At 55.8% G+C, this 15,012-nt stretch overlaps 3 protein-coding genes across 3 annotated transcripts; 1 reads left to right on the forward strand and 2 right to left on the reverse strand.

Moving 5' to 3' along the window:
* Positions 1 to 472: 472 nt before the first annotated feature.
* Positions 473 to 2,465, reverse strand: GMORB2_5545 (Uncharacterized alpha/beta hydrolase domain (DUF2235); the record flags this gene model as incomplete). Its single annotated transcript, XM_035467515.1, has 4 exons — positions 473 to 762; positions 881 to 1,862; positions 2,003 to 2,163; positions 2,297 to 2,465. 4 exons carry the CDS (start codon positions 2,463 to 2,465, stop codon positions 473 to 475), a joined length of 1,602 nt encoding a protein of 533 aa, XP_035322481.1.
* A 1,941-nt stretch (positions 2,466 to 4,406) lies between these two features.
* On the forward strand, positions 4,407 to 8,334 carry GMORB2_5546 (uncharacterized protein; the record flags this gene model as incomplete). Its single annotated transcript, XM_035467516.1, has 5 exons — positions 4,407 to 4,615; positions 4,678 to 7,318; positions 7,393 to 7,611; positions 7,772 to 8,048; positions 8,207 to 8,334. The coding sequence occupies 5 exons, from the start codon at positions 4,407 to 4,409 to the stop codon at positions 8,332 to 8,334; spliced, it is 3,474 nt and encodes a 1,157-aa protein (XP_035322482.1).
* A 1,610-nt stretch (positions 8,335 to 9,944) lies between these two features.
* Positions 9,945 to 13,182, reverse strand: GMORB2_5547 (Tetratricopeptide (TPR) repeat; the record flags this gene model as incomplete). The annotated part of the gene is made up of 6 exons (XM_035467517.1): positions 9,945 to 11,489; positions 11,590 to 11,991; positions 12,092 to 12,184; positions 12,292 to 12,554; positions 12,668 to 12,871; positions 12,987 to 13,182. 6 exons carry the CDS (start codon positions 13,180 to 13,182, stop codon positions 9,945 to 9,947), a joined length of 2,703 nt encoding a protein of 900 aa, XP_035322483.1.
* Positions 13,183 to 15,012: the final 1,830 nt, after the last annotated feature.

A 15,012-nucleotide genomic window follows, 5' to 3' on the forward strand; every position in this document is an offset into this window, starting at 1 on the left:
AGATCTACCCTGACGAGTTGGCTGGCCATATGGCACGCGACAAATGGCAGACTGATCAGCCGCTGGTCACTGGTGCCTTCGTCAGTATAACGCTTCTACCTCGCCTCTATTCGCAGACCTTGTCGCCTATCTCACTACTCCCTCCCCCAAGCAGACTCGTTGTCTGGAAGACTCGTACTTGTATAGATCTTGTAGTAATATTAGTACACTGTTGCTTGGATGGCAAAAGTCAAGCTTGGTCCTACGTCTAAATGTTCCTAAACCTGAACACGGGGCAAGTTCAATCATCTCTTGCACCCCAACACACAATATTACCGAAACAATCTACCCCTGCAGAAGAGAAAACATGGAAAGGCGACTCCGTTTCTGGAAAAGAAACGGGAACTTGCCCATAAGAAGAAGAAAAATGACGACATGAGTGACGGACGCAGGATTTCAGTAATACATACCCGCTCGATCACATCTACCCATCCTACTCCGCCGAGAATCTATAAATCCGGTGGCCAGAGTGCATCTCGTCCGAACCGTTGATGCCTTCGAATTTGGCAATGCCCTTCTTCTCGTTCTTGAGGCATGGGTCTCCGGTACCACCATGATTGTTCGGCGGATTGTATTGCGGGTCATTCTGCAACCTCCAGAGGACCGACTCGTGCAGTACCGCATCGCGGGGTATGTCCCTGGACGAACCCTTGTTGAGCGGGAAGCGAATATTCACCCAGACATTGTCTTCCATTTCCCAGCGCGTGATGAAGGGAAGCCATTCTTTTCAAAGGGGGGGGGGGGGGGGGGGGCACGTATGTGTCAGCGCAATCGCATCTCATGTCGAATTTGATCTGTTTGACGTCGAAGGCACACAGTCTGATGATGGGACTCAACTTACCCATAAACTTCCATAGGAGCACGGTGAATAGACCTGTACCACGGCCGAATTCGAGGGCATCGTGGAGATATCCGTTCAGTGCCTGGTCCCTGGCGCGCTGGAAGGCATGCTTGAAGCCATTCACGTTCTTGTCGGCCCACTTGACCGCGGCCTCGGGGTGCTCCTTGCCCACGAGCTCCATTTCCCGGATCATCCAGTCCAGGGGGATGTCGCTCATCTGGAAGGGGTCGGACCTGACATCGTGGGACGGCTCCTTGCCCTTGCTGGTCGTCCACAGGTTCTTGACGCGCTGCCAAAAGGTCATCTGGCCCGTCCTGGTGTCGAGCGTCTTGTCTACCACTGCCGGCCATCCGCCGCCGACGTCGCTGTGGCCGCCGGGGAACCAGACCTCCTTGATGTCCTCGGCGTCGCCGTTGGCGGCGACGACGTCCTGGGCGAACAGGGCAGGCTTGAACTTGACGCGGCGCTCGTCGATGGCCACGGCATGGCGGATATAGTCTGCCGTCCCGCGCACCGGCGCCGGCACCGGCGTCTTCTTCTCCAATACCGCCACCGAGTTGACGCAGTCCCAGATGCCCAGGAAGAAGACCTTGACGTTGGCTGTGACCCCTTCCACCTCGGTCGGCACCTGGCGGCAGAAGGTGTTGCTAAAGGCCGTCACCTCGTCGCAGGCAACCTCGTACTCGTGCAGGTGGCTTCCCTTCCCCTGGGACTCGCCCTTGTCAGCACCCTCCGTCAGAGGATCCGTCTCGCATCCGTTGGGGCCGCCGCACGCTGTCCCATTCACCACCACCGCCTTCTTCGTTGAACTTTGCTTGGACATGTCGATCTCGCCGGCGCGGTATCGCTGGAAGAGCCGGTAGGCAAAGGGCACGAGCTCCTCGTTGCCCTTGCACAGGAGCCCGACAGTATGGACCATGCGCGCTAGGAAACGGGCAGTGAATGCACCACGACTGAAGCCGAACACGTAAATCTTGTCGCCCTGGAGTAGGAGATGTCGGTTATCAGTAAACGGAAAGAAACAGAGGTAGGCAAACGAAGAGAAAGAGAAGAGAAGGCGGGGGGGGGGGGGGGGGAGGAGAAGCTTCCGGACACCAGGGTCTCGAGCATGGGTCAACTCACAGAGCTGTAGTACCGCATCAGGAAACGGTAACCAGCCATGACGTGGGCATCGAATGTAGTCCCGAACATCTGGTCAACGGTCTGGGAGATGGAACTTTTGGTCTCTCCAATCCAAGACTTGTGCACCGACGTCTCGTTGATATCATAAGTGCCGACTCCGGCTTACGTTGGCGTTCTTTTTGTTAGCCAACATTGTTCAGTGAGAGCCTAGATACATATCTACCATAACATATATAGGTGTATATATGTTCATGTTTTCCACGCCTCCCGGCGGAGCAGGGATTTGTAGCTAACCTTGGTAGTAATGGTACTGCTTGGGATTCTGGCGGTCCAGTTTGTTCAGGATCTTCACGACGTTGGTATCGGCATCGGACCCGGTAAACTCGTTGCCAGTGCCATCGAAGCAGAGAATGAGCTTCTTCGGCTCCTTCTCCTTTTTCTCCCCGTTGACGCGAGAAGGCATAGCGGCTCAAAAAGACTCAAAAGGGGGAGAGAAAAGGGGGTATGGTATTGATGTGATGAAATACACGTTGTACAAGGGGAAGATGGCAACGGGAGTGACCGAAGCGCAGTGACCGAAGCGCAGTGATGAAAACTCTGCTCTGAAGCGAGAAGCATCACCTCTGGGTTCCGAGTTGGATACTTTAAATAGATTCCAGGCCCATCCAGACTTCAATGCCACTGCCTTCTGCTACATGACATGTTCAAGAACTTGCTACGGCTGAGGAGAAAACTTCTCGATCACCGGCCGGTTGAGACCAGCTTCAGGGGTCAATGATACTGAATATTATGGCAGAAAATGGAATATTACACCGAGACATGGTTCTTTTTCTTTGGCTCAGTTATCTCCCTGGTCGCCTTTGGATCAGATCCTCCGCATGGTACCTACATACACATCTCTGCTCCATGAATCGCTGTTCATTCCAGACCCTTACCACGTATGGCCAGTCAATCATATATGGCGTATATACAATTACCCATATATGCATGCACAAATACATGCAGCGTCCCGCGGCGGAGAGCAGTCTAAGAACAGCTGTCTCATGTCGATGATCTTGCCCCCATCGGTCGACGCCCGGTTCACAGTACGGTGTAGAACGTGCGGCACGTTCGTCGGATATAGCCCAAGCTCTTCTAAGCCGCAATCCATCACTACGTTAATGGTTGGCCGGCATAATACTATTGAAGGGATTTTTGTTCCATTTTTTTGGTCCCGGAAAAGAAAAAGAGAGAAAGAAAAAGAAAAAAAAGGGGGGGGGTTGCTTCTCCTTTTAGAGATGTGACTTTACTTTCGAAGCACAGGTTTTGATCTGCGTATTTCTGCGTTGACTCCCGAGAGTCTGGAGACGACCACACTGATAGTAGCACATAGTATGTTGTGTTATTTGGTTAGATCTGGAATATCACATATTCTCCTGAACCAGCAGCTTCAACCCTACATTGTCGGGCACATAACCGGCAGGGGAAGAAGAGAAAAGAATCCCGCGAGGCTAGCAACGTCAGCCGTGATGCTTACACGTATTCCCCCGTGCCTATAGGTCAGCAACACGCAGAGTGCGGAGTAGATCGTCTATGTATAAAGCATGCACACCGTTGGGATAACACGCCTCGGCGTGCGGCAACGGCCCGCTATGCGCATCCCGAGCCACACATACTAGCCTCTTGGCGGAGGTCTCGTTGACGGACCCCGAAGCCAAGAAAGATCGAATCAGCCAAGGGGTCGGGAAACCTGCTGTGTAGGCCAGCCATTCGACATCGAGGTTGGGGGCGAAGATCCCGTTGATCGCCGCCGTCATCCATCGGAGTCAGCCTGGGAACCTCAGGGCCGTTCCTCCCGGTCTCCGCAAGCTCTGGAAAGCGCTCTATCCTGCATATCGGTAATGACGGACGGGTAGCGGTCAGCATTGTGATGATTGTAATTCGTTGAGGCACCTTCACCGTCGAGCACGCACGTACTCGGCTCAGCTCAGTCACTGCGGTGATCTTACACCTATTTCCAGAAGTGGCGCAGCCGAGAGAACAAGAATCACCTACTGCACACGACAAGTTCTCTCACAGGAGAGTCCTCTCTACCATTCCGAGGTTTACCTGCGCAACGTCACCTGCGGGACAGGGTCTGATCTTGCCGGAAAGGGTGCTTCAGGCTGAGCATGCACGTCTCCTCACGATGTATCCAATGGTGGCAGACGAGTCGTAAGCCTCAGGCGTCTTCGTCTCTCTCTACGTTCGATATCGAGGCTCGGAGATAAGGTAGGTGATGAAGTGCGCGGTATAAAGATGGCCTCTTCAACTTCACTGGAAGCGCAGCTGGACGGTGCACGATTAGAATTCTATTCAGTGTTCTCATCCTGTTCCCTATCGAGACTACTGTTTACATTGCAGCCAAGTCTCCAATCAGCCCATCATGCCCTCTAACGAGAAGTTCCAGGCTGGCGAATCCTACGCGGACCCGGAACCAACAAAGGGAAAGCCCATCGATCTCTCGGACCCTGTCGGTGCCGCCAAGGCCCTCTTCACGGACTATGTCGCAGCCCGCGGGGAGCTGACCTTCCCTGAGCTGCTTTCCATACTGAAGGACCTCATGGCCAAGGGCCCGTCCGACGACAGGAAGGGGTAAAGTCACAGCGCGCCCAGAATCTGGAACAGATCAGCAAACGTCGAACATGGACTGACAGTTGGGAGACCGATAGCGCAACGGACCTCTTGATCAAGTTCCTCACAGCTCTCCCCGCAGACTCTACTGTGCGGGCCCAGCTTACCAACAAATTCATCCAGAAGCTCTGGGGCGACCTTCAACACCCGCCGCTCAGCTTCATGGGGAGCGATTCCCAGTACGAGGTTGTCAAGGCCGGGGATGCAAACACCGAGTCAGACGGTAATGCCGCCAAGCACGACGTGGTCGAGTTCGATGTGCCGGACAACGGCACCCGGCTGCGCGAGCGCGCGCACCCATCCCTAAACGGCTCCCACCACTACCGCATGCCCGACGGCAGCGGGAACAACGTACTGCAGCCTGACCTCGGCAAGGCTGGCTCGGCCTACGCCAAGTCGGTGCGCAGTGAGAAGCGACTGCACGGCGTGAAGCCTGACCCGGGCCTGCTGTTTGACCTGCTGATGGCCCGCGACGATGACACCTTCAAGGAGAACCCGGCCGGCATATCGTCCGTCCTCTTCTACCACGCCTCCATCATCATCCACGACATCTTCCGCACCAACCGTACCAACATGAACAAGACGGACACTTCGTCCTACCTCGACCTCGCTCCCCTGTACGGGTCCTCGCTCAAAGACCAGATCGAGGTCCGCACCATGAAGGAGGGGAAGCTCAAGCCCGACACCTTCCACGAGAAGCGACTGCTCGGGCAGCCGCCCGGCGTCAATGCCCTCCTGGTGCTCTGGAACCGCTACCACAACTACGTCTGTGAGATGCTGCTGAAGATCAACGAGAACGGACGCTTCACCCTCAGCTGCAGGCCGGATGCCACCACCGAGCAGCGGGGTGAGGCTCTCGCGAAGCAGGACCATGACCTCTTCAACACAGCCAGGCTCATCGTCTGCGGCATGTACGTCTCCATCTCCCTGGGCGACTACCTGAGGGCCATCATGAACCTCCACCCCACAACTACAGAATGGAGTCTCGATCCCCGAGTCGAGATTGGCAAGAACGATGGCAACGAGCCCGTCGAGCGCGGTGTTGGAAACCAGGTCAGCGCCGAGTTCAACCTGCTCTACCGCTTCCACTCGTGCATCTCGCGCAAGGACGAGCGCTGGATCAACGACTTCTTCCTCGAGCTCTTCCCCGGCCGCACTGCCGAAGACCTGGAGAATGTCAGCGTGCCGGATCTCGGCGCTGCTCTGGTCGAGTTCGAGAAACGCACGGAGGTAGATCCCAGCAAGCGCACGTTTGGCGGCCTGGTGCGCGAAGACGGCAAGTTCAAGGATGAAGACCTTGTGCGGATCCTCAAAGAGTCCATGGAAGACCCAGCAGGCACCTTCGGCGCCCGCATGGTCCCCAAGGCCCTCAAGGTGGTCGAGGTTCTCGGGATCAAACAGGCCCGCAAGTGGCAGGTCGCATCCCTCAACGAGTTCCGCGACTTCTTCCATCTCAAGCGCTACGACTCCTTTCTGGAGATCAACCCGGACCCGGAGATTGCCAAGATCCTCGAGAACCTGTATGCTGATCCGGACATGGTGGAGATGTACCCCGGCATCATGATTGAGCAGATGAAGCCCAGCAAGGCGCCCGGTTCGGGCATCTGCCCGACGTACTCTGTCGGCCGCGCCGTCCTCTCCGACGCCATCACGCTCGTCCGATCGGACAGGTTCTTTACCGTCGACTTTACCGTCTCCAGCCTGACAGCCTGGGGCTACAAGGAGATCGAGAGAGACCCCAAGACCCTGGGGGGCTCGATGATGTACAAGCTCATCCACAGGGCTCTCCCCGATTGGTTCCCTTTCAACTCGGTGTCTGCCATGCAGCCCATGTACACCAAGAAGGCCAACGTCGAGATCGCCAAGAAGCTCGGCACCATCGACCAGTACAGCCTCGACGACCCGAAGCCTCCGGCCCGCAAGGTCGCGCTCTTCTCGGCCGATTCGATCAAGCATGTCATGGGCAACCCCAAGTCGTTCCCCCTGATCTGGAACCGTGGGCTGAACCTCCTCTACCCTGGAAAGAAGGACCTGAGCTGGTTCATGCTGTGCGGCGATGAACCCAAGAATCTCGACCACCGCGACAAGATGTTGCAGGCCATGGGCAAGATTCCCAACATACGCAAGACCACGGCCGACTTCGTCAGCCGCCTCGGCTCCGAGCTGATACAGCGGGAGTCGTTCCAGCTGAAGAAGGGGCTCATCCAGATGGACGTCGTCCGCGATGTCTCCATCCCTCTGAACGCCCAGATCCTCGCCGACCTGTTCTATCTTGACCTGCGCACCGACGAGAACCCCAACGGAACCTTCAGCCACGCCGAGCTGTACCGCCACCTGGTCAACATCCGCATGTGGGCATCCAACAACAACAACTCGGCCGAGGCATGGAACCGCCGACGCCGCGCTCAGGAGAGCGCCACGAAGATCATCGAGACCACCCGGAAGCTGGTAGATGAGGTCTCCTCGTCCCAGGGTTTCGGGCTCGGCGTCAAGTCTCGTCTGTCCAGCATCACGACCAGAAAGCGCTACCTCAAGGAGGGCTCGCTGAGGTCATGCGGTTACAAGCTCGTGGAAGAGCTCCTTGCCAAGGGCAACTCTCCCGAGTATGTCACTGACCAGCTATGGCTGACGGCCTTTGGTGGCACAGGAGTCCTCACCACGACTGTGAGTACTCTCTCTCTCTCTCTCTCTCTCCCCTCGCATCTGCGGTATGCCGTACTGACACTGAATCTCTGCAGTTCTACCAAGTCACGGAATTCTTCCTGAGACCCGAGAATGCCTCCATCTGGAGCGAAGTTCAGTCCCTTGCTGAGAAGGACAAGGACGATGAGCTCCAGAAGTACGTCTGTGAGGCGCAGCGTCTCACCGCGCCCTTGGCCACCGTCCGCATTGCCGCTCAAGCGACGGAGCTCGAGGGCGAGTCTATCAACGCTGGAGACGTTGTCCTCCTCATGCTTGTATGTCGAAGAAAAGGATAGGAAGAAAACGCCCCCCCCCCCCACCCCCCTTCCGATTATGTAGATGCTGGGACGGTATCCAGTCCTTATTTCCCTTCTTTTCTTTTTTTTCCCGCTTTCTCTCTTTTTCTCCTTCTTCTTTTTGCTAACCTCAATACAGGGCGAGGCTGCACGAAAGTCTCCCGACGTAACCGATGGTGACAAATTCGACCCCTGGCGCAAGCCGCCGCAGGTCGATACCTTCAACGTCGGTCAACACTCGTGCATAGGCAAGGGGATCACCCTGACGTTCATCTCCGGGCTTGTTAAGCTGGTCGCCGGTCTTAAAGAGCTGCGCCCTGCAGATGGTGAGACTGGTGGGGTGAAGTGCATCGAGGTCGACAAGGCCCAGATATTCCTGAATGACAATTGGTCCTATCTGGCTGCCTATGCAAACAGTACGTGTTGTTTTTTTTTTTTTAACCTCTCTCTTTCTCTCTCTTCTTTCTCTTCCTTCTTTCTCTTCCTTCTCTACATCCATCTGTTACCCGAGAAGAAGACTTGCGAATATATTGAACCTGTCATGTTTACTCACTCACCTCTTTCGCTTCTCTAGACTTCAAGGTTCACTTCAGCGGCCATGGCAAGGGAACCTATACATTCAAGGATGCGTCGGGTAACGATGTCGATCTGGGACGGTACTACAACGACATCAAGCTGCGCAAGGGGAAACAGGATGCCTAGACTGCGTGCAGCAGGTCATCTTCGGAAGTAGGGCTCGCTCGACGGTTGCCAACGTTTCGGGGGCGGGGGTTGGGCTATTCAATAGTGAGAAAAACATGAGATCATTGTGGAACGTGATGAGACGTGAAAAAGTGACTTTGCCCCGTGCCCTCAGATGGCTCGCTTTCCTCCCTGAATCATCCCATCAACCCGTTTTCTTCAGGCCTGGGATGCATCGTAGATCGTTTCCGCTTCCAAAAGTTCGGCTTGCCGACGAGTACATCTTTGCTGAAGCCCATCGGCAGATGCTCGTGATAGAAAGGCGCCTGAGGGGATGGGGTGAGGTCCGTCTAAAGAGAATATTATGTATAGAATCGAATAGAGTAAGATAGAATAAAATTAAATAAAAGACCGGAGGGATTCTTCAAACCTGATCCACGCTTTCTCACGTCAATCTCATCCCCCATCCAATATATTAACATGTCGGAGAGATAGCTCCTTCACAGGGAAGATGAAGTGGATATACTATTGAGCCAAGGGCAGAAAAAAAGAGGCTGAAAAGGAAAAAAGAAAAGGGAAAAGAAAAGGTCGGTGATGTATTATGCGCCTAAAGGGTTGTCAGACGGAGGAACCCTTTCTCCCGATCCGAACGAGGTAATGATAAGTAGCAACCAGCGACATGATAAAAGGGGGGGGGTATTACGTACTCGGTAATCTGTACGTATGAAGATGATATAGAAACTGAAAAAAGGAACGGGGGTCATGACGTAGTTCAAGGGAAGGGAGAATGTGGACGACGCCCAGGAGATATCAGAGCAATTGATCAGATAAGGCGACAGCTCCGCATATCTATCTATTCAGACTGAGCATCTGCTCCATTCTGAAAAACTACCAGAGCAACTGCAACTAGAAATAAGAAAAAACAGTAAAGGCATACCAACGCTTCAGCAACCCCAGGATATAAAAGAACAAAGATGATAATAATATCAGAATAAACCACCCCCAGCAGCGCAATCCAAAGCAAAACAAATCAACTCTCCTCTCTCTCTCTCTCTCTCTCTCTCTCCTTCTCTCCTTCTGTCCCCGTCTCTCTCGTCCCATTTTGTTTTGCAAGGTGTTCTTAACAGCGGTCGCTTTAGAAACCCTGCTTATATTCCTAATTCCTAAGATTTCCTCCTCCCATTTTCGTTTAACAGGGGGGGGTAAAGAGAACAAACAAACAGCCAACCAACCAGCCAACCCCCCCCCCCCCCCGGCACATCTCCATTCGATAGTGCACAAAGACAAAATGTTGTGGAAAGAGTAAAGAGTTGATAGAGGAAAAGATATTTGGGTTGACCAAGAAAAAAGAAAAAAATTGTGTTTAACTCAATAATAAATAACAAACCGCAAAACGGAGTAAGAGGGGACCAGTTGACCAAAGAGACTCTAGTGAAAAAAAAAATGAAAAAAAGAGTCAAGAGTAAAAGCAGAAGAAGAAAAAGGTTATAAAAAAAGGAAAACATCTAGGTGTGTCATCGTGGTATACAGCAAAAGCAGCAAGGGTGAGAAAACGCGCAATTTTTTCTACTCCGTCCCTCTTTCGTAATCGTGACCCGTTCAGCAGGTTGTTTCACCCTTCCATAGGAGACCTACTCCGCCTTGGGAACAGCGGTCGCACTGCCATTCACGGCACCGGCAGCGGCGGGGGACGTCTCGGACTCAATCTTGACACCGGCCGACACCTTCGCAAGGGACGCCTTCTTCTCGTCCTCACCGCTGTCGTCATAGTCGTCGTCGACGTCCATCTTCCTGGCAGCGCGCTCGGGCTCACCGGGAGGTGCCGGAGCGGCGCTGGCAGGGACCGGGGTGCCGGAAACGGCAGCGGCAGCATGGTCGGCCGGGTTGGCACGCTCCTCCTTGGGAGTGGCGGCAGCCGAGACCGTCTTGTCTAGGGAGTTGCCCGTCGTCGAGCCGGGAGCCGACGTAACGCCGGTGGGGGCGGGGATGGGCGGAGGCTGCGAGTTGGAAGACGAGTGGTTGTGCTGGTGGTGGGCAGCCTCGGACGGGTGGTATCCCTCGCGGGGGTGGCGGGGAGGCTCCTCATTGGCGGCGGCAACGACGGACCTCTTGGCCTCGTCGGAGCGGCGGCGCTCGTCGCTGCGCCTGAGGTCGGATCCGGAGTTGCGGCGGAAGCCACCGTCACGAGGCGGCGTCGACGGACGGCGGTGATGCATATCCTCCAGGCGAGCACGGTTCTCTTCGTTGGCCTGCTTCTTGGCCGACGACTCCTCCTCCCACTCGCGCAGACGCTTGGGGCCGGTCGAGCCGGGGCGCTCATCTACACGAGGGGCCGCCACCTCCGGGGCCACGACAGCAGCCGGGGGCGGCGGCGGGGGGGGAGGCAGACTAGCCTCGACCACCGCCTGAGGCGGGGGGGCTTCAGGCTGGGGGGCGTACGCCGACTGAGGCGGGTAAGCCGACTTGGGGGACGGCATGCGCGTGTCGTGGATGATGATACGTCCCTCGAGGCGAGGGCTGTTGGCAGCCCGGAAGGGGGTCGCCCCGTCGACGATGCCGGCGCCAGCGCTGTGGCTAGGCGGCGCGGCAGCCGAAGGTGTCGCTCCGGACCAGTTGGGGTTGACGACGCGGCCCTCCGGGGCCACGGCGTGGGGAGGGGGGGCCTGAGCTGGAGGGGGAGGCTGCGCGTAGTGGGCTGCGGGGGCTGGAGACTGGACCCGGCGCGCGGCAGCGGCCGAGCGGCTAGGCTCCGGGTAGCCCTGACGGACGTCCTGCAGGGGGGTAGGCTGACGCTGGGGGCCCAGGGGAGGCTGTCCGCGGTACGAGTCGGCGGGAGGAGCCGCCGCCGCAGGGGGCTCATTGCCAAAAGGGTTGGGGGGCTGGGGAGGAGGGTTGACGTTGGACAGCCTGCCGGCCCAGTTCTCACCGGCGGGCGTACCCTGAGGTGTGTGAGGCGGGCCGTTGCTGGCGGGCTGCTGGACGGCATTGTTCCAGTTAGGGCCCACGGGGCCGGCAGCCTGGTAGGCTTGCGGGTGTACGTCGGCGGGCTGGGGGGCGGTGGGCGGCGGACCGCCGTTGCTAGCGCCCGATCGCAGGAGCTGAAGTCGGGCCTTGATGTGGGGGTTCGTGGGGTCGAGCTCGGCAGCGCGCTGATAGGCGTCCAGGGCATCGGTGATCTGGTTGTTACAAGATTCATACTGGGGTATCGTTAGCCAGGGCCCCAGCGTTTATCCGAGAAGACAGGAAGCGACGGATCAAGGAGGAAAAAAAACTCACCAGAGTGCCCAGGTCGTACCAGACCTCGGAGATGTAGGGGTTCAGGCGGATTGCGCGAGAGTAGGCGTCAAGGGCATCCCTGTACTGGTTGATCTGGTAGTACAGCACACCGATAGAGCACCAAAAGGTCGGGTTCCTCCCGTCGCGGTACACGGCCTGCTGGTAGGCCTCGTACGCCTTGGGGTATTTCTGCTGCGACATGTAGCAACGGCCCAGGAGGTACCAGCTCTGGGCGTCCTGGTTATCGGCGCCGACCGACTTCTCCAGGTACTGGATCGCGCGCTCCTGCACATCGTAGGCATTGCTCTGCTGATGATGAAGCCAGCCCAGCTGCTGGAGGACCTTGGCGTGGTTAGGAGTGTTCTCGAGAACGCGGTTGTAGGCGTTCTTGGCAGCATCAAACTAGGATGGCGGGTCAGCTGATTGTTTTTGTTTTGGTGGTTTTTTTTTTCTTTCCTGCATAATATGAATCAAATGCGAGGGTCTAATTGCAATGGCCTACCTCCTTCTGCTGCTCGTGAACATGGCCGATTTGGAACCAGATATCATCCTGAGACAGGGGAGCAGGCGGCGAGTTGACAATGTACTTGAAGCACTGTGAGATGAGGGGAGACGACGTCAGCAATGTGTTCGTCGGTGCGCGCGAGAGAGAAAGCAGAGGGGAGAGCACGTGTCTCCAAATAGACGGGGTGTCAACAATACCTCAAGACTGTTGGCAAACTTGGATTGCTGCTTGTATATTATGCCAAGACGGAAGTAAATCTCATTGGCCTTCTCAAAGTCGGGCTGGATCTGCATAACCTGGGAGAAGGCCTCCTCGGCGTAGTCGTAGCTGCCATAGCGGTCATAGAGGATACCGATACCGTACCAGAGCATGGGGTCCTTGGCATCCCGAAGATTGACGAGGGCCTGCTGGTACGCGTCATAGGCCTTTTGGAGATTTTCCGACATGAGGTAGCACTGTCCTGGAGAGGAAGTCTGGTCAGCCTTTTTTTCTTCTTCTCCTTCTTCTCCTTCTTCTTTACTCAAGAAGAGAGGATAATGATAGATGGGGGAGACGGCGGATCTGTATTCTTACCAAGGTTGCCCCAAGCCTCTCCGTTGGTAGGCTCGAGCTGAACGATTGCGCGAAAGAATTCGAGGGCCTTTTCGTAAGCCTCGCGGCCCTTGAGAAGCATGCCGATCGCGTTCATGGCGGCGGTCGAGTTGGGGTTGGCCTGGAGAGCACGCTCGTATGCGTGCATGGCCTCGTCAGGGACACGCAAGAGCTCCGAGAAGCTTCCTGCGATATGGGGAGGCCCCAAGGTCAGCATGTCTCTCGTCGTCTTCTTCCGTCGTCGGCCTTGAACCGACTACGAAGGGCCTGCGGAGGGGAAGCATGGATGGATGCGACATACCTATCTGAAGCCACACTGCCTCATTGACCTGAGCTACGGGATGCGACGCGCCATAGTGGGCTCCTTGCTGGAGGGCAGCCGGGTGGGGAGGCGGGGGCTGCTGGTGGGCAGCGGCATGCGCCTGATGCTGCTGCTGCTGCTGCTGCTGCTGCTGCAGTTGAAGCAGTGTCGGCGAATGGTGATGGTTGGCAGCCATGTTTATTTTTCCTTTCTGTAGTCTGCTCGTCGTGATAGGTGCGCGCGCGCGTATGTTCGCAAGCTGCTTCCCTTGAGCAGGGCTTGTCGGGTATTGATAGATGGCGGCTCTCGGCGTGAACGGCGCGAGGATCCCAAGGCTGGTGGTTTGCTTGTTGGATGCCCGTCACGGCTAGAGGGGAGAACTGTCACCACGAGGAAGGTCAAGAGTGAGGGTAAGAGAGTGAGAGGGTGAGGGAAAGAAAGACGATGGGGAGGAGTTTGGGGCGAACGGAGACCGCATGAGATGAAGGCAAGCGGCGCTCTACTGGCTGGGGGCTTGGGCTCTTGTGCCGCCGCAAGCAAAAAAAACAAACTCCCCTAACCCACGAAACGCGGTACGTATATCTACGGGGCCTACAGATTTGGGCGGGTGGGAACAGAACAGGCTGTCTCACGGGTGGTCCAGCGCTGCCCAGGGTGGGTGGGTGTGTGCGTGTGGGTAAATAAACCTTGCGGCGCCTCTGTACGAGTACTACCCTGCTGCTACTATGTGCGTACCAGTCAGTATATATAGACACGGCCAGAGTGAGCCTATGAAGAGTTACAGTGATCATTATCGCCGAGTACGACTGTTACCTACTGAGTAGTCGTGTGATCAGAAGTACTCATTGCCATGAAGGGGGGGGGGGTGTGGTTATGGAGAGAGTACGAGTAGACGAGTAAACTGGGCTTGCCCCTAGACTACTAACGTCGTAATGATGTAGACGCTAGTACACGTACAGACTAAGCTGCTAAGGTACCTACAGCCAACAACGACAAGTGGAGTAAGGGGTGTTTATTCTTTTCCTTTTTTTGACGCAGAAGGAGAGGGTGGGTTCAATAGTGGAGATCTTCTTCCTAGCCTGACCTGGCCTGGCCTACGCAGAAGGGAGGGGAGGGGGGGAGGGGAGGGGGGGGGGGGGGGCGGGCCCCGGGGGAGCAGAGGCCTGGAGAGAGGGTTGAGGGTTAATAACAGGGGTTAGTCTTGCTATGGGTCCTCCAGCCTGTAATAGTGGGGCCGTCTCATGGGGCAACTGGGGCCAGGAAATGTATTTCAAGTGGGGCACAGCGGCATGAGCTCATACGACGTACTCATATTATTACCGCCCTCCCGGCTGCAGCTTGCAGGTGGCAGAAACCTATCCGTACGGACCCGGGGGAGCTAGCACAACAGGTAAGGTAGGCTGTGGCTGATGAACTGCGCTGTTGAACCTGAGGCCACCTGGAGATTAGTAATGACCTAGTATGAGCAGAGTTGGTCCCGTACCAGTACTGAACCCCGGGGGCCAACTGGCGAAGGAAAGAAATACTCGTACATGCAAGTGTGGCTTGGTGGGCTGGAACCTGGCAGCGACGAGTCAGCCATCATCGTGGGATGAGCTCAGTTGACAAAATGTTATTGTCGGGATGAGGAAAAGAGAGAAAGCAGAGGTACGGCTCCTACGTAACGTAGATCGCATGTGTAGCCGCATTATTACTGGAAGTATCATGATTCAATTTCAGGAAACTGAACGATTGTGATGATGATAGCAGCAGCCCCCCCCCCCCTTCCCCAAAGACCAAGTCTGGATTAAATGGATAAGTCTCACATGACCACGCGACAGTTATTGACAACGACTACGTGTACAGGTGAGTGGTAATGGTAGATGATAGTACGTGGTATTGATACGGAGTAAGATAAGTATTGTTTCTTGTCTTTCTGTGCTCTCTTTTCTTCTCAGAGTCAATGTTTGAAAAATGTCAGTGTCTAAGATATAATGCCCCGTAGAGACAGCTGACAGCTACGCGTAGACGAGAGACTCTTGGAGAA

Source organism: Geosmithia morbida, assembly GCF_012550715.1.
Source record: "Geosmithia morbida isolate 1262 chromosome Unknown scaffold_4, whole genome shotgun sequence".
NCBI lineage: Eukaryota > Fungi > Ascomycota > Sordariomycetes > Hypocreales > Bionectriaceae > Geosmithia > Geosmithia morbida.